This window comes from Cupressus sempervirens, chromosome 1 (genome assembly GCF_028749045.1).
Source record: "Cupressus sempervirens isolate cs-2001-9-10 chromosome 1, ASM2874904v1, whole genome shotgun sequence".
Taxonomy (NCBI): Eukaryota; Viridiplantae; Streptophyta; class Pinopsida; order Cupressales; family Cupressaceae; genus Cupressus; species Cupressus sempervirens.
In genome coordinates this window covers 563,627,481-563,652,350 of record NC_143118.1, presented here as the reverse complement: position 1 = coordinate 563,652,350, position 24,870 = coordinate 563,627,481, and the positions used below count along the sequence as shown (strand labels likewise).

The 24,870-nt window shown below is 36.1% G+C and overlaps 1 protein-coding gene across 1 annotated transcript in view; it reads left to right on the top strand.

Moving 5' to 3' along the window:
- LOC149578676 (polyribonucleotide nucleotidyltransferase) overlaps positions 1-24,870 on the top strand; it is a 273,752-nt gene that overhangs the window by 9,163 nt on the left and 239,719 nt on the right. Inside the window, exon 3 of the mRNA XM_089831043.1 lies at positions 19,906-20,005. Coding sequence (XP_089687169.1) covers positions 19,906-20,005 — 100 coding nt within the window. The remainder of the gene's footprint in view (positions 1-19,905; positions 20,006-24,870) is intronic.

The following is a 24,870-nucleotide window of genomic DNA, read 5'->3' as shown; positions in this document are numbered from 1 at the left end:
AGGGATTGTTTGAGTGGAGGAAAGTATTTTACTAAAAGTGATTTAAAGAGTGGTTATCATCAGATTAGAATCAGAGAAGGTGATGAATGGAAGGCCGCTTTCAAGACAAAAGATGGTTTGTATGAATGGTTGGTAATGCCTTTTGGTTTGACTAATGCACCTAGTACTTTGATGATGTTGATGAATGAAGTTCTCAAGAGATTTATGGGTAAGTTTGTGATTGTTTGATTGGATGATATTTTGATATTCAAAAAAACTAAGGAAGAGCATCTTGAGCATGTTAGACAAGTATTGCAGAAATTGAAAGAGGAAAGGTTGATGATTAATTTGAAAAAGTGTTCCTTTATGCAAGAGGAGATTGTGTATTTGGGATTTGTGATTTCAGCTAGTGGGTTGAGAATGGATCTTGAGAAGGTTAAAGCAATTTTGAAATGGCTTACACCTGAGAATGTGGGTGAGGTAAGATCATTTCATGGTTTGGCTAGTTTTACAGAAAGTTTATTAAAAATTTCAGTCCTGTTTGTAATGCTATGATTGAGACAATGAGGGGACATAAAAAAGATTTCGAGTGGACACATGGAGCTGATAAGAGTTCAGAGACTTTGAAACAAAAGGTTGCTGAGTTCCCTGTATTGGCTTTGCCTGATTTCAATAAGGTATTTCAAGTTGAATGTGAAGCAAGTGAAGCAAGTGGCAGTGCAATAGGAGTTGTGTTGAGTCAAGAAGGTAAACTTGTTGCTTTCTTTAGTGAGAAGTTGAATGTTGCTAAAAGCAAGTATTCTATGTATGATCAAGAGTTTTATGCTATTGTTCAAGCCTTGAAGAAGTGGAGACATTATTTGATTCCTAAGGAGTTTGTGTTGTATACTGATCATAAAGCTTTACAGTACTTGGGAAGTCAACATAAATTGAATCAAAGATATATGAAGTGAGTTGAGTACTTGCAGAGTTTCACATTTGTGATTAAGCATAAAAGTGGAATTAATAACCGAGTTGCTGATGCATTGAGTAGAAGGCATTCTTTGTTGACCAAGATGAGGGTTGAAGTTCTTGGTTTTGATGAGATGAAAGTATTGTATAAGACTGGCCTTGATTTTTTGAGGCATGGAGAGAGTGCAGAGCACCAAATTTATTAGATCACATGAGTAAGTATGACGAGTATTTCATTCAAGAAGGCATGTTGTTCAAAGGAATTCAATTGTGTATACCAGGAAGTTCTATGAGAGTTAATTTGATTAAGGAAAAACATTGTGGTGGATTGGCTGGACATTTTGGAATTGATAAGACATTGAGTTTTCTGAAGGATAAGTATTATTGCCCACACATGTATAAGGATTTTCAGAAGTTTGTAAGGAGTTGTGGAGTTTGTCAAGTTGCAAAAGAAGTAAGTCAAAACACTAGATTGTACACACCTATTTCTGTTCCTGAGAAACCTTGGAGTGACATTAGTATGGATTTTGTTCTTGGATTATCTAAGACAGTAAATGGGTATGATTCCATATTTGTTGTTGTGGATAGATTTTTTAAAGATGGATCATTTCATACCATGTAAGTAGACATAAGATGTTGAGCATGTTGTTGAAATTTTCTTCAAAGAGGTTGTTAGATTGCATGCGGTACCAAAAAGTATTATTTCTGACAGAGACAGTAAGTTTGTTGGTTACTTTTGGAGGACTTTGTGGAAGAAGATGGATACTGAGTTGAAGTTTAGTTTTACATTCCATCCACAGACAGATGGACAGACAGAGGTTGTAAATAGAAGCTTGGGTAATTTGCCAAGATGTTTAGTTGGAGATAAACTAAGTAATCGGGAGTTGGTATTGGCACAAGCTGAATTTTCATATAATAATTCTCTGAATAGGAGTACAGGGAAAACATCTTTTGAGATTGTTACTGGAATGCAACCTAGAGGAATATCAGATTTAAGGGATGTTGTTGGCAAAGAAAAGAGAAGTGCTGCAAGAGAAGAATTTGCTGATTTTATGGCGTCTTTGCATAAGGAAGTGAAGTTGAGGTTGGAACAAAGTAATCAAAAGTATAAGGAGATTATTGGTAAGTCTAGAAGACATCATGATTTTGAAGTTGGTAATGAGGTGATGGTTCATTTGAAGGAGGTAGATTTCCTATTGGAACATACAGTAAGTTGAAGATGAGGAAGTTTGGACCTTGTAAGATCTTGAGCAAGTTTGACAGTGGAAATGCTTATGAAGTTGAGTTACTTAATGACACAGATATATCTCCTATATTCAATATTGTTGTTTTGCATAAATATCACAAGTCAGATGATGAAGTTGTATCGGATATGATTATCCTAAGAAGCAGATTGAAGAGGTTGAACAAATATTGGATTAGAGAGTTGGTAAAAGCACAAAAAAAAAAATTACTATGAGTATTTGGTGAAATGGAAGAATAGACCAGTTGAAGATGCTACATGGATTTCTCAATCCGAGTTGGATTCAACTGATTTATGTGGACCCATGTCAACACCTTCTCTAGGGGGGTTGTTGTACCATGTGACCTTCATTGATGATTACTCTAGAAAAACATGGATATACTTCCTAAAACTTAAAGAATCTAATAAAGTTTTACGAAAGTTCAAAGAATTTAAAGCTCTAGTGGAAAATCATACTGGAAAGAAAATAATTACTTTAAGATCAGACAATGAAGGTGAATACACTTCTGATATCTTCAAAGAATTTTGTATTTCTGTTGGGATTAAGAGGGATACTACAATACCTTATAATCCTCAACAAAATGGGGGTGCAAAAAGAAAAAAATAGAACTATTATAGAAGCAGTAAAAGTCATGATTCATGATCAAAATACCGCTCTATCTTTTTGGGACGAAGTAGCAAATGCAGCTGTATACATACAAAACAGAAGCCCTCATGTAACATTATAAAATGCAACTTCAGAAGAAGCTTTCATAGGGAACAAACCAGACCTTAGTCATTGAAGAATTTTTTGTTGTCCAGTCTACATTCACATTCCCAAAGAGAAAAGGTCCAAATTAGAACCTTTCGGAAAGAAAGACATATTGGTTGGTTACATTGAAACATCTAAGGGATACAGAGTATATATTCTAGGACAAAAGTCTCTTGAAACCAGTAGGGATGTTCAATTTGACAAAGACATCGCTTTCAAAACATCCTTAAACAAGGGAGATGAGGAAATTGAGAATCAAAGGGAGTACATCATAGAAGATGATTATATGATTATAATACCGAGAATCAGAGGGAGAACACTATAGAAGATAATTCAGCTAGAACTCTGAGGGATAGTCCTTTAGAAGAACGAGACCCTTCTGTACCTAATGCTGAGAATGATGAAGTTTTAAATCACAAGAAAAGACCACTATGGGCTAGGAAAATGACTGAAGAGAACAATGTAGAACCAGATGAGCTTTCTAGAGAAAATAAGAAAACAAGAAATCAAAAATGTTATGTAGCCTTAATAACAAAACTTACAAAAACTGAGCCAACAAATGTTGAGGAGGCTTTAAAATGTCAAACATGGAAAGATGCAATGGTAGAAAAATATCAATCCATTCTAAAAATGATGTCTGGGATATCGTACCCCGACCTAAAGACAAATCAATTGTATCTTCAAAATGGTTGTTTAAAATCAAGTATGCACTTGACGAAAACATTGAAAAACACAAGGCCAGATTTGTTGCAAGAAGTTTCTCTCAAAAGGCCAGATTTGACTATGAAGGAACAATTGCTTCAGTTGCACGCTGCACCTTAGTAAGAATGATAATTGCCATTGCTACATCCAAAGGATGGAAAATACATCAAATGGATTTAAAAACAACTTTCCTAAATGGCATCATTGAAGAAGTATATATATAACAACCTGGAGGTTTCACCACACATGATAGGAAGAGTTTTGTATGCAAACTAAAGAAAGCTCTCTATGGCTTTAAGCAAGCTCCCAGGGCTTGGTATAAGAGGATAGATAGCTATCTCTCCAAGTTAGGATACTCTAATAATGAAGCTGATCCTAACATATACTTCAAAATATGTAAATGATGATATATTAATTTTTGTTCTTTATGTTGATGACTTACTGATAACAGGTGCAGACCATCTTATAGCCAGATGCAAACATGATCTCGTAGCTAAATTTGACATGAAGGATCTTGGACTTCTACATTATTTTTTAGGTTTAGAAGTGAGGTAGAAAGAGAAATATATTTTCCTAAACCAAGGAAAATATACTACTAATATATTGATCAGATTTGGAATGATGGATTGCAAGCCTCTTTCAATTTCAATGGACACTAACCTTCATAAGCTTAAAAGCAAAGCAACAGATTCAGAACATGTAGACCCTACTCATTGCCGTCAAATTGTTGGATTTCTTATGTACTTGGTAAACACACGACGTAATATTTGTTATGCTACAAATGTGTTAAGTCATTTCATGTGTGAACCCAAAAAAATTCACTTAATGGCTGCCAATCATATTTTAAGATATCTATGAGGAACGATCGGACTTGGACTAAAGTATACAAATACAGAGTTACAACTTTGAGGGTATTCTGATTCAAACTAGGCAGGCAGTTCTATTGATTGTAAGAGTACTACAAGATGCTATTTTAGTGTTGGATCAACTATGATAGCTTGGTTCAATAGAAAATAGTCAGCAGTTGCTCAGAGCTCCACTAACGCTGGATATATGGTTGCCTCTATGGGAGCATGTGAAGCAGTATGGCTAAGGAAATTTTTATTTGGATTATTTGGAAAGCCACTAAAACCCACTATAATCTACTTTGACAATCAAAGCTGCATTAAACTATCAGTTAACCTAGTTTTCCATAACAGGTCCAAACACATAGAAATTCCTAACCATTATGTAAGGGACATGGTGGACAAAGATGTTATAAAATTGATCTACATTAGCACCGAAGAGCAAAATGAAGACATTTTCACTAAGCCTTTTGTAAAGTTGAAAATTGAGTACTTGAGGAACAAACTTGGTATGATAAAATTATAACCTGAGATTAAAATCTCGTATTATGTAAATTATTGATGAATATTTAATAAAATCAATATTGCAATATTGTGGATGTTTTGTGGCATAAGAAATGACGATTTGTTATGCAGATTTGGTCGCTATTATAAGGTGATGATCTTATTAATAACTTGACCTGTTATCATGTGTCATAATTTGATTTGAACACTTGATGATAGATGTATTGAGGTTGACTACATTTAGGTGAAGTCCTTGTGTATCTTGATACTAGTGTTATAACTGGATCTAGATTTGAACTAGTTAGAGGTTGTGATAACTGTTGTGTTAAAATTGAGGTAAGACAAAAGATCTTGTTATCCTTAATTGTTTTTGTGCACTCTCAAGGTTGCACTCTCAATCCTCTATTTGTCTAAGAGAGTGTTAAGATTTTAGTCTCCTTCGGATTGATAGGTTTAGAATGTATTGTTTTGATGTTAATATTTATATGCACTTGTGAAGTTATATATATATATATATATATATATATATATATATATCTCCTTAAGATACATATATGGTAAACTTGATTTAATATTGAAATGATATTTGTTACTTACATTGAAATGATATTGGTTATCGAATGTATTTTGTAAAGTCACCATTCGGTGATTATGAGTTGTGAAGAGTCAAGCCACGGAGGCCATGACTCCTTGTGACATATGCCACAGGAGTCATGTCCCTTCGTGGACATTGAATCTCATCATAAGTATATATCCATCGTCGATGACTGCTGTAGGAAATAATTAATAACCAGGGCATTATCGACTACCAGTAGTCTCAAACATATAAGATTAAATACGATTTAAGTTCTTGGGTAACTTGGTCAATTTCCAGTCATAATATATATTCTAAATCTGAACAATATATTTGACAATCTTACAAATATCAAACTGATATATATATATATATATATATATATATATATATATATATATATATATATATATATATAAAGATCTTTGATTTCCTCTATAAAGATCCGTATATATGTTTAACAAGGAGAAGCATTGTCAGAGGCTTAACTTCCCAATTGCAAACCCTAAGTATCCCCACACAATCTCAATTGAGAAAGGCCCTCCTTGCGTAGGATTAGGCATGGGACACCACTGGTCTTGCCACTTGAGCATCGTGGTGTTAGAGTGTTAGTTATACAATCGACTATATATATATATATATATATATATATATATATATATATATATATATATATATATATATATATAAAGATCTTTGATTTCCTCTATAAAGATCCGTATATATGTTTAACAAGGAGAAGCATTGTCAGAGGCTTAACTTCCCAATTGCAAACCCTAAGTATCCCCACACAATCTCAATTGAGAAAGGCCCTCCTTGCGTAGGATTAGGCATGGGACACCACTGGTCTTGCCACTTGAGCATCGTGGTGTTAGAGTGTTAGTTATACAATCGACTAAGCTATGGAGTCCTTTCCATCAACCCATTTATCCAACTATAAGCTACCTTGACCTCTAGTGATAATAGCAACAAGCTTTGCCACCAACCTACCTTGGCCAAGGATTTGCATGGGCACTTCGTACGTGATCACCCCCACCACTTGACTTGACAAACAACACCTATACCTATTGACCACCATGAGTTGACTCAGTTTAATACACTTGGTTATATTCATTTACTGATTAGTTTGTATTGGTTTTCCACATTTTGTCTTGTAAGTTATTTCCCTTAATCATTTGTTACCAACTTACACCCTTCATCTCAACCTTGTTGGTCATCCTTGATGAATCCTGATGTGGCAGTCCATGATTCTTGATTAGATTCTGTCTATTACAGACAAGTTTTCCATGCCCATCCTTGACCTTTAACAAATATTATGAAAAAGTTCATGGCATTTCATAAACAATATCATTAACTTTCTAGTGATGGTGCCTCTTCTTATCTCAGAGGTATATGGATGATACGCCAGTATAAGGATACACAGATTTGGTTTTCTTTCTCATTTGTTTAAGTTTTGAAAAGAAATCATGAAAAATATTTTTGTATATTTCAAACCGATTACATGTACATAAATATTCATGCTGGATGACTGAACTCATATAAATAATTCATTCGTACACGGTCTCATAATACTCAAAAGAATATACATACTATGTGCTCAATCTGAGAGCTTCGATTCATAAACAATGAAACAAAGGAAGAGCAGAAGGTTGCACGACTTGACTGTAATGATGGGTATGTCACCCTCGAATGCTGGTATAGCTGGGACTTGGCCTGGCACGACTTGTATTTATCTGATCTCCTTTATGGCTGTGATAGCCACTTATAGATGAGGTATGAGAATGCTTTGAGTTTCAAAGGAAAAAAAATAAACCATAGGCAAAGAATAATGGAGAGTTGGAAAAGTATGGCTGCTTGCTATAGTTTGTAGGTATGATTGCCATCGCTAGTATTAAGGGCTATTGTAGGTATGAATGAATGACTTCCTTTGCCTTAGGCATGCTTAGTTAGAGTATAATCTTTCCCGATGGGTTATAAGAAAGAAGTCTAGCAAGGAGGCAGCCACCAATTATGTTCTTGATTTGAAACTAAAGAGCCACAAATAAATGTCGGATGGATAAATTACAAGGCCAATGGAAAATAATATCAAAGGGCCGATGTAGATAATATTTAAACATTGACATATGATGAATATAATAATTTGCCTCTAATGCTTTAGTATAATGATACCATTTGTATCTACATATATTTCTACATGTATATACACATATACATATGTATACATAGTATTCTAAATATACATATTTTGTGTATACATCATATTTTAAGTAAACATATACATTCATTTACTCACATTTGAATATATGCATATATATGTATATATGTATGTACATGTACAAGTATGTGTAAGTACCATGGTATCATTATACTAGAACATGTTTGACATAACTAGGAATCTCTGAGATTGACCTAAATCATAAAGGTAGCAATTGTTTTTAGTTCATTCATTGTATTATCTTATTAAGTGTGTTGACCCAGTTAGCTCATGGTGGTCACTCGGTATACCCTTGCTTGCCTAGTTCTTTTCCTTGGTCATGGTGGTTAGGACTCATACCTGTTGGTTCAATGGCAGAATGGTGCCCCCATACCCGATTCCCTCTTTGGCAATGCTTCCCCCTTCGTCGAGTTCTTGCAAAAAGAAATTTATCATGGTAATAACACATTTCCAAATCATTTAATCAAAAATCAAATAATCATTTGTGCTAAAAGATTATAACAATAACCAATATTTTTAATTCTCTTGAATCATAATGTATAACCAACATTTTAATTTCACAACAAACCATAACGAATAACTAATTTAACTAACCAACTCAATTTCGTAGGAAGTCTCAATTGCTATATAAAATATTTTAAAATTAAGCGAAATAGGGGATGTAATAGTTAGTACAGAAATATTCGAATAAGTAGTATCATTTAACCACAATACCCAACAAGTATGCACAAACATACCCATATCATGTGCTTGCTCAAACTTGGTTTGGAGCTTGTGGGTAGGAACCCAATAACTGAGTATCTATATAATTTTATGTAGAAATATTATACAAAGAATAGAAGCCTAGCACACACATTACAACAATGCATTACCTATTACAAATTTAATGCAACTCTCATATGCCACTATTTTCGACCTTGTGTACAATATAGATACATTACTTTTTATAAAAGAAATATTCACGAAAGCTTATGGATGGGTGACAAATGCCATTTTATAATCATCTTGATGATCTTTTGTGCAATTTAATGGATGCAAAGACTTGTAAATTGCTGAAGAGTGGTTTGCACAAATTTGTAGTCCACTTGAAGAATTATCTGGAACTACATCATTCTTGATCTGCCCAAGCTTAAGCATGTCTTGCTATTTTTTACTATGGCATTGGAAAACAAATGTGTAGGAGTCTTTCTTTTGATTGCTTGGACTTTGACAATGACTACTGAAAACAAAAGTGGCACTGAAGAAGCAACATACAACATGTTGAGAGAAGAAAGAGCCCTAAAAGAGGCCGATTCTACTATGAAGAAATTCAAGCTTGTTTGAGATGCATCTGCTATGCCCATGACTCAACAAGGAAGATGAAGAACGACTAAATTAAAGGGCATTAACCGTCCCCTCAACCCAATAATTATCAAAGAGCAATTTGACATTAATAATTAATGGTGGCTCAATAATAGCCACCACAATGAATAAGAGAACATTGCGAGCTAGAATTCCATATTTGATATGAGTTTCATCTAATAGATAAAGCGACTTTTTATAATCAATGTGAGTGCACAACTCCTTTTTTCAAATAAAGTTATCACATTCCATGGGAAGCCTATGCTTGACTCCAAGCCTTGACTTGAGAATCAATTGGACTAGACCTTCCTAATTTCAATATTGGCTAACCTTAAAAGAATTCTTCCACCTCTCTTGCTAAATAATCATAGAATAACCAAGGCACTATCGAATAATTTTTATTGAGAATGCTAATAGAAACCCCTCTAATAGATTGTTTGTCTAAATGTGGATTGCCTTGAGCCTATGCTCTCCTTTAATAGTAAAAAATTTAGGTTAATTATGACTTTGGTTGCTCCTTTGACCAAGTTTACCTCACTTAAAGTTTGCCCTTATGTATTATATCCATTTTTAGGTTTTCTTGCATTGTGGTTGATGCTGACCTTCTAGATGTGTGGTAACTTGATTAGAGTGGTTATTTGATGTTACTAGTAAGCTTAGATGTTCTAGAGGGCTCATATGATTCTTCTCCAAGATTCTTGGAGGGAGCATTTGTTTATATTAAGTCATTCTGTCAACTAAGATTCTCATAATTATTTTCTTTTTGCAATTCTGGGAATGTGGAAACTAAACAACATTTAATTGTTGAATGTGTTGCTTACAAGGACATCGGGGACAAATTTATGAATATTTTAATAGCTAGCTCTTGGCATAACTTATTCATCGTGGAGCACATTGAGAAGTTAGAGCACTCATTATCAATTTAAATAGAAAAAGAACTGATCTACTGAACTCGGCAGGCTGTCCCATATGTTATGTTTAGACTCGTGGATGTAAAAATTATTTTCTTCTTCTTCATTCATTAATCATTGATATCACACTTGCATAGTTAGTTTTCAATTTCGATACATTTTGACCATGTTTGCAACTTGGATGTAACATTGAGCTATATTTAATTAATTTTAGTAAGGTTACTATTTTAATTAAAATATTTGAACAAGCATACCTTGTTGGAACCAGTGTGGGGAGCTTTGAGTGGTGAGATGCTGAATAGTGACTTTAAGTGCCAAAATGTTTTAAAAATGAATTAAATCACTTTTTAAAGATACAAGGCTTATTTGATTAATAAAGTGATTTTAGAATTGAGTTTTTAGAAGGTTCTTGAAAAAGCTTATCAAAGGGGATTTGTGAGCTCATTTGTATTAGGCAGTTTATTCTATTCTTTCTCATTGAAAGTCTATTGGTTTTGGAGTTTGAACTTGATTCATCTCAGCTTCTTCAGGATAAAAGTCCTTTAGAAAAAAATAGTTTCGGAGGTGAAAGATTCCCCCCTGTATGCGGATTTGGTGGATTCACTCATATTTTGTAGATGCACATCAATGTTTATGGTAAAATTTGTTCCCCTTAGTAGCTAAAAACTTGGAATGATAACTATAATAGGATGATCTTTGTACTTCTTGAAACATTTATTTGACTTTGGTCTAGCTTCCATTAATGATCCAGATTCACTCATATTTTGTAGTTGCGCACATCAATGTTTATGGTAAAATTAGTCCCCCTCAATAGGCACAAACGTTGGATTGATAACTAGAATAGAACGATCTTTGTGCTTCTTTAAGCAATCATTCAACTTTGTTCTAGCTTTCATTAATTATCCAGATTTGAACTCATTGGTTGCATGCAAAAGACACTAACAACATTCACATGTTCATCCTCTCATCTTGATTAAGCACAGCCTTAAGGACAAAATATTTGGGCCTTGTGGACACCTACTGTACATCATTGTTGGAACATGTCCAGTGTCTCCCCTTAGGTTTCTTGACATTGTTTAATGCTCGCTTGTGAGATCCTTAATTAGGGGTGGTAGCAGTTTCATGAACACGAGCTCCTTTTGGGAAAATGGCCCACTCACTTTAAGTATTTTTAGACTGGGTTTGTAGGCTCGAATCCCCTCAGGTAATACTGAGTTGGGAGATTTTTGGAACGTGACCAATGTCTCCTCATGGGATTAATGATAGGAATTTTTTGAAACTTATAATTGCAATAAAAATCTTTATCTCTGATATTGCTAGAGAAGAGATTTATGATGATATTTCTGTCATTCATTTGTATCTTTCTTGTAACCAAGTGAGCACGATGTGGCATTCAAGGTGTGCTAGGTGTCTCATCTTAAATATCTGATAGTTTTTTATATGAAGAGACATGTAACATGCTTTTGGAAATATGAAGAGATTTGCATTTGGAAAATGAAAAGACTTTCGGATATGATATGAAGTGTCTCTCAATTCAATATATAGACGATTGTTTGTGTGATTAGTATGGCTTTTAGTTGAAAGCATTGTACTTGGACATTTATTATCTTGATAAAAGAGATATTTTACTTGCGTGGTTGGGTTTTTCTCCTCAAGTTAAGGGTTTTCCTAGGGTAAATTGTGGTGTCTTTATGTGCCTTTTTTGTTCTTCTTTTGTTTATTGTTGATCATAGTATTTGAGATAGGGTTGGATAACAACAATAAGGAAGTTTATTTTGTTTTCTAGTTCATATATCTGTGCAATATCCTTTCTTAAAATTGTTCGCTTGTGGAAAGAGTATATCTATTCATTGATGTTCTGCTATCTCTGTCTTGCCATGCATTCTTTTTGTGATGTTTTGGCATCTATGTGATAAGTCACATGTACTCATTAACTACAAGAAAATTAATCGATGTTTATTATTTGCTTCTTCGATAATTTGTTTGGAACAAACATTTATCTTCCTCTTGTTGCTCAGCTGGCTACCGTGTAAGAGCTTATTCATTATATTAAAGATTCTATGTATCGTTTGCCTTGAAAAATCTTCAGAAGTTATTTGTTTGTGTATAGAAGTATTGCTGCCAGCTTTTTATGTTCTGTGTATGAATTGTGTGCATTAGTTTGTCAGTTCGGTGTATGAACTTTATACATGCATTTATTGGGCTTGTTCAGCGGATTATGCTGAGTCTGGTGTATGTTGCCATCCTATGTGCAATTGTTTTCATTTGTTTTTTGATGCTTGACTGGGGGCGCGTATTTGCATTGTTCTCCACTGCTCGGTGATGATCGTCTTCACTTCTTTTCATTACTGTCTTTTCATTGCAGATTCAAGAACTGGCCTATCTTCTAGCGCTTCCGGATTGACCAAGAGCCATCGGGGGTCTTAAGTCGAGCTTCTTTATTTTTCCATTTGTTCTTCTTTTACATATTTCAATTTATGGGTGATTTTCTTTGAATTGTCAAAGTTTCATGTAACTTAGTCCATTTTGGATTTTTCGAGAATCTCCTGGATTGTTTTCAAGAGTTTTCTTATAGTTGTTCATGTGCCATTTTTTACTTCTTTTAACACTGTTTAAGGTTCTTTATGTTATTTTTGTTTTGGTTCATAATGTATTTGCTATATGGACATCCTAGTAAGAATTGATTATCTCGGTTGCTGTTCAGTGAATGTGTTGTGAAGCGTCATCAATTTTGATAAAATATGTTGTTTTCTGATCCTTGGTCTTCTCTTAATGGTTCACGTATGTTTTGAATAGCCATTTTTGATAATATACACATAACAGAGACAAGGATATTGGAAAGTTATTGAGCTGGTTCTTGCAGAAGCTTTAGAATCAGTGTTAGTGTTTGATGGGTACTGAGATCTTTTGGTGTTTTATAGATATCTGTATGCAACAACTTTTTGAGGATATTCTTTGATAATTATTAGTTTTTCATAATTTTGCAATTGTCTTTAGTTGTCATTCTGAAGATCTTCGTTCCTATCAAGCATCTCAGAAATATACGGTGTCTCCTATTCCTTGTCTTTAATTATGGAGTGACAGAGATGCTCTGAGTTTATTTCTTTCTTGTTGAATTCCTTTGGCTATTAATATACTACTCATATTTTATGGTCATTAGGCTTATAACCGCCATATTATAATGGAGGCTTCTTAGCATCATTTCAATACTTTGTATCTGTGATTATCGTATAAACTGGCTTCTTTAGCTATGTGTGTGTGATTAAAAAGGGGCAATGAATATGGACAGTGAAATATTCATTCTTTATTGGTAATTAATTAGCTGCTGAAGGTGTGCATTCTTCATGCATTTGAAGAGCTGGGTGTCTGCCTTGGATGGTGCAATATTCATTCTTTATTGGAAATTAATTAGCTGCTGAAGGTGTGCATTCTTCATGCGTTTGGAGAGCTGGGTGTCTGCCTTCTTAATGATATTTACATTGAGAGCTTTCCGTCTAGCTTCTTGGTTCAATTGTTCACAAGTTTATTTGAGAGCTGCCTGACCTCTTGTCTATCGACAGCTATGTGCTTGATTGTCTAATATGAAGAGCTGCAATGGTGCTTGTGTGTTATCAGCTTCTTGCACGGCTATTACAGGGGTCTTTAGCTACTAGAGTTTGTGTGTATCTTGTGCATTCAGGAGTTATCTGCTTGTGGTTTTTAATACATATTTGAGTATATATTGAGATCCTTCTCAAGGAAGATTAGACTACAAAGAGAGAAGTATTCTACACTTTTGTATGTTGATCATGAATTTTTTTTTTGTTAGATAGGTAACATTATTGGTATTATACAAGGTTGCATGGGTACTCGTACCCACACCCCTGATACTCGTACCCACGTACCCAAGTACCGGGTACACGTATCCCACGTACCGGGTACTCAGTGGAGAGCATCATAGCTAAGGACCTTGATTAAGATTCTGATTTTTTTTTTTGGTTTTTTGTTTTTGTATTAGCTTGTTGTTTATCAAACTTAATTCAATACCAAATCAGTTTGAAACTTTGATACTCATTAACAATAAACTTTATCATTGTTCAAGTTAAAAGTTTATCATTTGCAATATGTCATTGTCATATGGTTTAGGATCTTCTTGTTCATGTTTAAAGTCTGCCTTCTTTGTTATGCATCTAAGCATTTATCATGTATTATTATTTCAAACATATAGCAAATCTGAAACTGAAAACAGTACATTACATTTGCAAACTTTATCACTGTTCTTGTTTTGAAAAACCATTGTCATGACTCATAAAATCAGATTTTTTATAAATATAAAAGTGTAATTTTTAAGTAAGTTTGACATACCCAAGTACCTCCGTCCCCAATTATGAAAAATACTTTAAACATTCAGCAATAGCATATATATATATTTGACTTATGGCTTATATTTTCAAATTTCTTGTTTTGAATGCTCAATGTCATGACTCATCACAGATATTTTGATTTTTATATTTTCTATAAAATATTAATTATATAGAAAAAATTAGGCTTACACACGTACCCCCATCCCCTATTTTGAAAAATATGCGTACCAGTACCCGCTCCCGTACCCGTTCCCGTTCCCATACCCACGTACCCATGCAACCTTGGTATTATATTGATATTAAAGAGAGGGGTTACAATATTTGAGGTATGGCCATATAGCTTAATATCGTATATCTACCTGTCCTAAGGCCATACATTTTACATTACAAAAAACTGCAGAGTACTAACACCCTGCCAAAAGTATGGACTGCCCAAACCAAATACAAAACACCAGAGACAAACAAAACAAAAAGATGCCTGCATGCTAATGCCGTTGACTCCACCATCATCGTGTAGCTACTTCTTAAACCAGCGTGCTGCTTCCTTGCATGTGAATGTTGGCATAGAGCAATAGTCCAACACAGAAATCCTGTGCCTAACTCGACAACGCTTACTACAACTATCCCCCTCCTCTTCAAGCAGTGAGGCATCCACCTAGAGACCTTTTGTCGAGGAAGCTCCCCCCTCCTACTAATTCTTCTTCATGAATTGATGGCGTAGTGGTTGCCTTGGAGCGAGCGTGCTCTTTCTTGGTGTAGCCTTCATGAAACCTCGCTTGCTCTCAGCCGACACCCAAATTTTCCCAAGCAGAAAATCCGTAGTCTTTCTCCAACCCCGCTTTGCCTTTGGGAGATGCACTCCTTGTGGATTTGTAGAGGACCACAGTACCAGTGGTTGAACAAACAATTCCCCATCACCAATCAATCTCCAAGGCTTCTCTCCCATCTCTACGCCCATGCCCAAGACAACTTGTTCAATTATATCTTCCAATCCCAAAAGCCACAACATATCCACACAAGCTGCGACTACACTGTGAACCTCCTCCTTTATTTCACCCACCATTAGTGCCAGCGCCAAAAACAGAGACGCTACGTCCAGGTTTGATTGCCGCTTCCAATATGCATCTAAGTACTCCGACCCAAACATTTGCTGGACTCCCTCCAAGAAATCTGGATCATCAAACACAAATATGTTCTTAAGGCGCTGAGCAGTGATCTTACTCCTGTAAGTCTATGTCTGATTCTCAAAGCCGAAAGCAATATTTGCCTCCATTTCTGTCGCCTTTGAAAAAACTCTGAAATTTGGCAATGGGATGATGAGAGATTACATGCGAAGCCATGCAGATTGCAAAAATGAACATCGGAACATTGCTTGTAGTCATGGAACTGAATTGGTGATACATATTTTTATTAAAGAGGAGGATCATATATAGGTTGTTATGATTAGTTTCTTTGAAAGGAAGAAATGATATTCATAAGGAGACTATTCAGCTATCAGATTTAGAGAGCTTTCGTGACAGAGGCAAAATGTCTCATTCTTGGCAAGTTTGTGTGGCAGTGTGACTACTAAAGCTTTCTGATTGGTCAACTTGGAATCAACTCCCTCATTGTGGTAATCAAAGTAGTGAGAATGCTGCTATTGTTGAGAGGGAGTTCCTTTTGAGAGAGAATTTGAGCCATTCTTATACATGTTGTTAATGAATTTTTCTCTATGAAGAAGAAGTTTGAGGTGAAATCCCTTTTTCCACTCTCTACGAGTAGGTATGGTGGATCCACCCTCTACGAGTAGGCATGGTGGAAATGTATTCTTCTCTGGGAGAAATGAGGTGAAATCCCTCGTTCCACCCTTCACGAGTAGGTATGGTGGATCCACCCTCTGCTAGTAGGCATAGTGAAAATGCATTCTTCTCGTGGAGAAGTTTGAAGTGAAAGCTCTCTTTCCACCGGTTATAAGTAGGCATGGTGGGCTTCATGTGTGTGACTCTATGACTTTAATCTTAAGCTTTTATGGTTCACCCGTTCGCTTTAATCTGAGACCTGCCATGTAGCCTTGGGTCATCAAGGGGCTCGATTCCTTGGCTACGCTTGAGAGATAATGCTTCATACATCACTTCTAGGATACCACGACCAAGATGTCCCTCTTGGACTCCTCGGTTAAGCTGACTGTTCTCTATGGATCTATTGTTTGTGGGCCTTCTCTCCTAGAGCCTGATTGGGCTTCGTTCGAGAAGTCTAGACCCTCCTTCGATGCATTATCGGATATCATCTGTCTCATCCCCACAATATCATCTTGGCAAAGTTTAGGGCTCACCCATTTAGTCTTGGGGCTATCTTTGATTTGGTTTCTCCATCAACTTTAGGGCTTCACAGATTCTACTGGTGGTCATCACAAATATTCTTACCTTGCCTATTGCTCTTCCGAGGTGCTGGTGGGCTCCAATTTTGTTGGCAAAGCTCGCTGTTGGTTCGCCTAGGCTTCCACTCTTCTTGGTTTGGTTGGGATTGCGATGGACCGCCTTCCTCCCTTCAATTCTCTCTGGATGTCCTCACGCATCTCGCTCCCTCTTAGTAGGAGCTAAATGAGCACGTTAGGCTTGACATCTACGGGCACTTTATTATCACGACATGGAGTAACCACTTGGGGAGGCTCTATCTGAGGATGGCTTTTTTTTTATGTTGAGCACCGCATGGATATTCAAGACAGGGTTATCGTGTTGCCTTGATGCCTTACTTGCCGTTGGAGCCATGCCCTCCACATCTCCTTGGGATCTTTTAGAGTGGACTCTCAAAGACTATGTATACAAACTGACCATTAGATTCATATAGAGGCCGAAATTCGCCGTCTTTGCCCCCTGGGAGATGCGGAAGTAGAGACCCATTTTTTTTTTTCTTGCCTCATCTACTATGAGATCAGGGGGAGGTTCTACTGCTTGTTTAGAGAGTGTAGGTTCCTTTCGTCATTTTTCTAGGACACTAATTAGAGGTGTCTTACCCTCCATCTCCAGGAGGCCTTGCAGCTTAGAGACCATACTTTGGTGCTTCTATTCTTGTCAAGACAGGCTTTAGACCAACTCATCACCTCCATCTTCACGCCTCTGCCTTATGCCAAGGGGAAGAAGCGACCACTTGGCCCTTCTTTGGACCACACCAAGTTTGTATGGCCTTGCAGGGGCCACACTTAGTAGCATCACCCTTTTTCCAACAATTCCTTGAGATCTCACAAGGGCCAACTTCGCTTGATTTCTTGTTTGTGAGGAGTATTTAGTCTTTTCTTGTTTTGTTCTTTTGCTTTCTTGCTTGTTCTTTCTGTGGACACCGTTTGGTGCTCCCGTTGGTGGTTGTTGCCTTGTTGTATGGTCTCTAGTCCCTTAGACCCTTGTGGTCTCTTGTTGGACATTAATAAATTTATCTTATCTTATCTATCTAGAAGTAGCTATGGTGATATCGAGATAACAATATTTTATTGACAAAATCTAAGATGAGAAATTATTATTGATGTTTTTGGTTGCAACAATGTGTGCCCGCCATGATAAAGATCTCTCTCTTGCTAAGAGCAAGGGTTGAAGATTATAACTGCAATAAAGATCTTTATCTTTGATATTGCTAGAGAAGAAATTTATGATGATGTATCTATCATATTAATTTGTATCTTTCTTATAACCAAGTGAGCATGATGTGGCATTCAAGGTGTGCTAGGTGTCTCATCCTAAATGTTAGACATTTTATTATATGAAGAGACATGCGACATGCAAAGACACATGCATTTGGAAATATGAAGAGACTCACATTTGGAAAATGAAGAGACTTTTGGTTATGATATGAAGAGTCTCTCAATTTAATATATGGATGATTTCGTTGTGTGATAAATATGAGATTCAATTGAGAGTATTGTACTTGGACATTTATCATCTTACTAAAAGAGATATTTTACTAGCGTGGCTGGGTTTTACCCCTCAAGTTGGAGGGTTTTCCCAGGAAAACTTGTGGTGTCTTTATGTGCCTTTTTTGTTCTTCTTTTGTTTATTGCTGATTATCTTTATTTCTGGTCGAAACATTAACAGATTTAACAGCAATCTGGGAGATCCTTACATGGCATGGTAGCCGTTTCTTGAACATGTGCTTCTTTTCGGAAAAAAAGACCAACTAAAATCCCTTCAATCACAGCAACATCTATCAAGAGCTCCTGGCAAAAAATGTCAACAATAGAAGAAACAAGGCAGAAAATAAAAATGTTGACAAACCTAGCACATGATAGAGTAAGAACACTAAAATTTTGATTTGCAAGGGAGAAGAAAGCTCAAACCACACTGTAGACCAGCATGCAAAGCCAAAGCAGCAGTGGCTAAGCTGCTGGTGCTGTCGTGTTCACTAGACCCTGCCCGCGCTTTTCATTGCTCCTAATCACCCTCCATCACACCAGATTTTTCTTCTGCCTAATAAATTACTATTATTGCCATTTATCTTAAATTATGTTTTGAGTCTTGATTTGTATTACATTTTATATCTTTTGATTCTGAACTTCTATAACAGTGACATCAGTAAGGCCTAGTTTACCTTGTGCCTGGAAAGAGTAATCTATGTGGTAGGGAGCTCTGATTTGTATGATGTAATAGAGTACACAATACAATTTTCATGCTTTAAACCATCTCAGGTCTCTTCTGAAATTGTTAATTGTAATCTTGTGAGTTGATTGCCATGCTTGATAGACGGTTTAAGTTCTTTTTGGCATAAATATGTTTTTTTTGTTTTTCCTTTATACTGAGATTTCCAAAATTTATTATAATAAATGAACTTTCTGCTCTGTATGTCTTTCTTGATGTGTCTTGTTTGATGACTAAATAAAATTTATTGCTAATTGATATCCTTAATTCAGCCTTTATGATAATGTCTATGGGACCTTATTGATAATCTGGTCCATATTTCATATTAGTGGTTCTGAAGCCTAAGATCTCTTTTGTTTACTTCTTAGTTTCAATAGGTTTTTCTGGATGAATATGATTATTTTGGTAAGGTCATGGTTTTCTTTGAATTTATAATGGGAATGTTCAGAATAAATACTATAGTCTAGTGATCTCTGTTTTTACTTCTCAGTTTCAATAGGTTTTTCTGGATGAATCTGATTATTTTGGTAAGGTCATTGATTTCTTTGAATTTATACATGGGAATGTTTAGAATAAATATTATATTCTAGTGATACTACCTAGAAGGCTCCATAGGCCAGTTTAAAAGAGTTCCATATGCGACCTATTTGTAAATCAATCCACTTTTGGCAGACTCTAGTTGTTGCAATGAATGTTGGGGCCCTTAACTTCAGGACCTATATATTTAACAATCTATTTCATTTACATTTTTTGTTTTGACCATAAATGTTACAATTATCTCTCTTTTGGTTGTTATTTGTTTGAAGTAAGTGCTTATGGTATCATAGAAGATTGCTTTTTCTGTTTTAAATTTAGTTCTCATTTCTTTTATCAAAATAAGGGATTGAAGGAAATTGTGGGTGTTTCAAGTATTGTTTTCTCATCGGCCCTGAAATGATGACGCAGGGCCTAAACCTTGGTTCTTATGTGCGGGGATTTTCAAGTGCCTCTGGTGCCTTACAGCAAATATCTGTGGATGAACCCAGTTCTTGGCGGCAACTCCCAGGTCTGCTTTTCCCCTTCTTGCATTTTGTGGCCTCGAAAGGGCTATGGAATAAGAACTTGATGATTGCCATTAATTTGGCCTCATATGGATGTTAGAATATATGCTAGTATGAACATATTCTTTGGTATCCAGAAAACTGGTGTATTAGTATTATCATTATGTATCCATATTATCCTAACCTATGTTCAAGCTACAAGGGAATTTCATTCAGATATTTGTCCTTATTCAAGTTATCCTCAATATCCTTGTAATTTTATTATTAAATGTAGATGCTGTTAAAGGAATCTTTTGCACTCATGTATATCTCAAACACAGATACTGTATTGTCCACCGTTGGGACTGGACTTTAATTGGTCCTAGGATTTCCAAATAAGGTATGGATTATGGAGAATATTTAGGAATGTAAAATGCCAACTTTGTATCTTGATTTAGAGCCTGCAAGCAGGTTAATTATTGTCATGCAAGATGAATAAACGTATAAACCGCCATGATATAAATAAAATTCTAATCATCATTATAATATTTAAATACATTAATGTACGCATGGCATTCCCTTAAGGATTTTCCCAACAACCCATCCACATTAGGGAGTCCCTTGAGAAATCATACAAATCGCCTTGAGCTTATCCATCAAGCACAGATTCATGGAATGGCAACTTCCATTGGCCTCCCAAACCCACTTGGAGTTGCTCTACTTGAATGAAACCTTGTGTTACTTGTGTCCTTTATATGCACATTCTTCCCTCCATAATGGGGTGGCAGAGAGATTGCAAATCTCTTGCTTGATCAAATGCATATGTTCTCCTCTTCTATGCCCTTGTACTTCTTCCCACCCTGACTTTATATCGTCTAGTTTTCCTCGAGAGATATGATCTTTGGAGTGGTTGTCCTTTCATGAGGGGCTGGATCTCTTCATTGTATTCTATTGCTGGTCTCTTGTTCTCATAACTAATTTTTTGCAATCGCACTTGTTGATGGATCACACATCCTTGGCTAAATACTCAGTGCATTCTTAAGTCACAATCACTGCATTGTTATGTTCTGACTGCTGTTAATCTCATATCTGTTTGTTATATTCTAATCCCTGTCAATAATGGTCTCTGATTTTTCCCAAGGATATACTCCTTCATAGTGAGGGTGTGACAGTCCGCCCTTCCATCAGAATTATGTAGATTATCTGTATACATGTTTGTCTATGTATCTATATATGAATAATCATATAATATCATAATTTTGAACAGCATATATAATTCAATAAAGACAGTCATAAATGGATTTTCAATGTAGTATATCAAGTAATATTCATACCCAAGCCGAAGGTCTTATATTTATAATCTGCTCTTATTTTCTTGTGTCTTGTCATCTCCTTTTGATAATTGAGTGAATGAATGTGGGTTTGATAGGGTGATGCTTAAATGATTGATGTTTGGATGATGAATTGACTGATTTGATAGACATTTGATGATTGATCTAATTCCAAAATGTGAATTGATTGATAATGATTTGATTGCTTGTTTATTCACTTTTTTGAATTGATCTTTTCTTATTGGTAGATTGTTTGACGTAACCTTTTCTGATTCATAGATCAGTTGATTGTGTGATGCATTTATAAGTGATGATGTATTGATGTTTGCTTGGAATGATCTCCCTTATAATTTACTGGTGAAAAGGGTCACCACCTTTCATAAGATCCGAGTCACAACTTATCATTGTTGCCTTTGAAAATAATTTATAATTCTCCTAATTGGTCTCCCCTTTTGATGTCTTCTTCAAATGGAACCTTGTCCTCTTTAATAACTCCTTTGAGTGTAGGGAGTCACATCCTTGCATTTGTTAATGACCTTATGAAAGGGTCACACCATTTGGGTGTGAAAAAATACATCTATTTAATAGAATCTGCCCCTTTCACTCCTTATTTAATCTTCATTTATCTCTCACTTCTCAAATAAGTCTATACTGCTTTCTAAATCTGCACATGTCCAATGTAAGATCTGTATGCCCTCTTCTAGATCGCATATCTTATTTCCTTCTGTTGTTGACTTGGTGGTCAGCACCTCCTTCGAGATTCACGACATGGCTTAACTGCCTCCCATGGATTGGGTTAAATCTGAGGCATTGATAGTTCAAGCTTTTGGTGCAACAACCAATGATTCCAACAATTAGTATCAGAGCCTTGGGTCATGGGTTCGAGTCTCCCTTTAGTGTGTGCTGAAGGCTCAGTCGGTGCTGAGGGGGAGGTTGTTGTTGACTTGGTGGTCAGCACCTCCTTGGATATTCGTGACATGGCTTAATCGCCTCCTGTGGATCCGGTTATATCTGGCATTTGTATTGGGCATTGATAGTTTGAGCTTTTGGTGCAATGACAAATGATTCCAATGCCTTCTTTCCTTCTCAATTCTTATTTCAGATCTCTCCTAATATTTTACCTCTAAATCTGCTCTAGATCTCTTCTACTCCCTTTCGTCCATTACATTTGATCCTTCTTCTCTTTTATAGCTTTTGTGAGGAAGGGTCACACTTCTTCATTATATTTGCCCTTTTCAATGGTCACACCCTTTCACAGTCACCACCTTTTGAAAGGATCCAGAAACATTGTACCAAACTTACAACATTTAAACAACACTAAACAAATATTATATAGGCAGCCATGGAATTTTTGTTTTTTCCCATTTTTGGTATATAGCAAAGCAACATTATAAAAGAAGGCAAGAACACAATAGTAAATTGTGAGCCTCTTATCTAGGAGGTCTTGGATACGAGTCTATTCGAGCTTAACTACTACTAATAATAATTAATCACAACAAATAATACCTTGGCTTCGACCTATCACCCACAAAAAAAGCAACAATATAAAATAACTGAAATAGAAAACCCAAATTGTTTACAGCAATTCTTGAGTAAACCATTAATTTTCCTTAGTTTTAGTGTGTTTATGAACACATTTGTCTAGCTATGCTCCACGGGGACGCGTCCCCTGCCTCTGTACCCTAGTACCCGTACCGGGTACGAAACGGGGACGCGGGTACGGATTTTGGCCGTACCCTGCGACGTCCCTTTTTTGAAAAATTCAGAAACGTCCCCGAAACGGCCAATTTTTTTGGGCAGGAAACTTGGGGACGGCCAGCAGTATCGGGGACAGTTTTGCCGTCCCCTATCCGTCCCCGAAACTGCTGGCCGTCCCCTTTTTTCCAGTCAATCTGGTAAAGGCAAACCATCCCCAAAAAAACATTTTTTCGTAATTTTTGTTGTTCGTGTGGCCCCTAGTCATCTTAAAGACATAATAACAATATGCAACCCATATTTGGTCCATTAAAACACTAACTCTTCTACTCATTTTTCGATTTAACATACTTGCTAAGAGGAAGGAAAAAAACATAAGAGCAGTAGCAGCAATGAGCAAAGATTGTGTTTAGTGAGGCAAGACTGCGTTCGGTATTTACTATTTACTAACTATTTTAGTTGGACTTCTCTTTATTTCATTCTGATTTCAGCATGATACTTGAAGCCTTTAGGCATTTTAATTTTTGCTATATATGTATGTGATATTGTTATAATGGAAGCACTTAGTGTTTGCCATTTGATAATATTCCATGTATTTATCTTCTAAAATGTCTATGGTGAATGGTTTTATCAATGTTATGATATACATATTTGAATTTTGTCTCTATATTAAAAAAAATCCCCTATGTTTTTAATCGCCGTCCCCTGATGTACCGTCCCCTAAATTTTGGCTTCGACCCGTACCCGTACCGGAAACACGTCCCCGTCCCCTAAAACGTCCCCGTCCCGGAAACTCCGTGGAACATAGTTGTCTAGTGTTCATAAACAGCACAGGTAAAAGAAGAAAAGCAAACTTATGGTAATTATAAGTCGACAAGGCCATAGGATGCATAAAATGGTTAGAGAGCACAAAACATAAATGAACAATATGAATAAATACATAGCACACAACAATGACAGCCTTTATGAGGAAAAAATTTCCCCATCCTGATCAAACAGAGCATTAAACATTTTCCTTCAACCCTTCCAACGTGTCGCAAAAACATGGAAAAGGAAATCTGGTAGGAGCAACGCATGTAAAACATGGAAGAAAACCAAATGTTGGTAGAAATGTCTAACTATAACGATGGTGGCAGTTAATTTAAATGACAACCAAAGGATGAAGATGCTGAGAATGGTTGCATGGTGAACAAGTTTTTCCAAAGATGTAAGGTCTCCATGTTAGCAAGCATCTTTAGGCGCATGAAACAATAGTTATTGGTACCTAGCGAATTCAATTTGGTTGCTCGAGTGACAAATAGTCCAGAATATGCATGAAAGGAAGAAGGGAAAGTGGGTGGGATTTGTGATGAAATGAAGCATTAAGTGGTTCTTGAATTGGGCTGTAAATATGGTGGTGAAATGTGAGGGGGTATATGGTAAATGCCAATGGCCAAATGGCATTGGAGGGCAAAGTGACGTTAATGCACCTTGTTGATTGTAGAGGGTAGCAGACTCCTTCCATGCCATGTGGACTTTACAACCTGGAAACTTAACTTGCAACACCACTATCCTTGTGTACACGGACTGGTCGTCCCAAAAATGATCCCCTTTTTTGACATTTCAGACTAATTTTTATGAAAAATCATAAAAAGGATTTATTAAGTGCACAACTAGTTTGGCTATGTGGCAAAGTAGTTCAAAGTGAACATGTGCACATGTGGTAGTTCATGTGGCTACTTGAACATAGGGTGCCCCACTTTTGGTCCCTCCCCTCTAGGAAACTAACTGTAAACACTTCATGGTTGAGAACGCTCGACAATGCCACATGAGAACTAGGAAGCTCTATCTTGAAGATAAGCAAAGACTAGAAAATATGGTTGCCC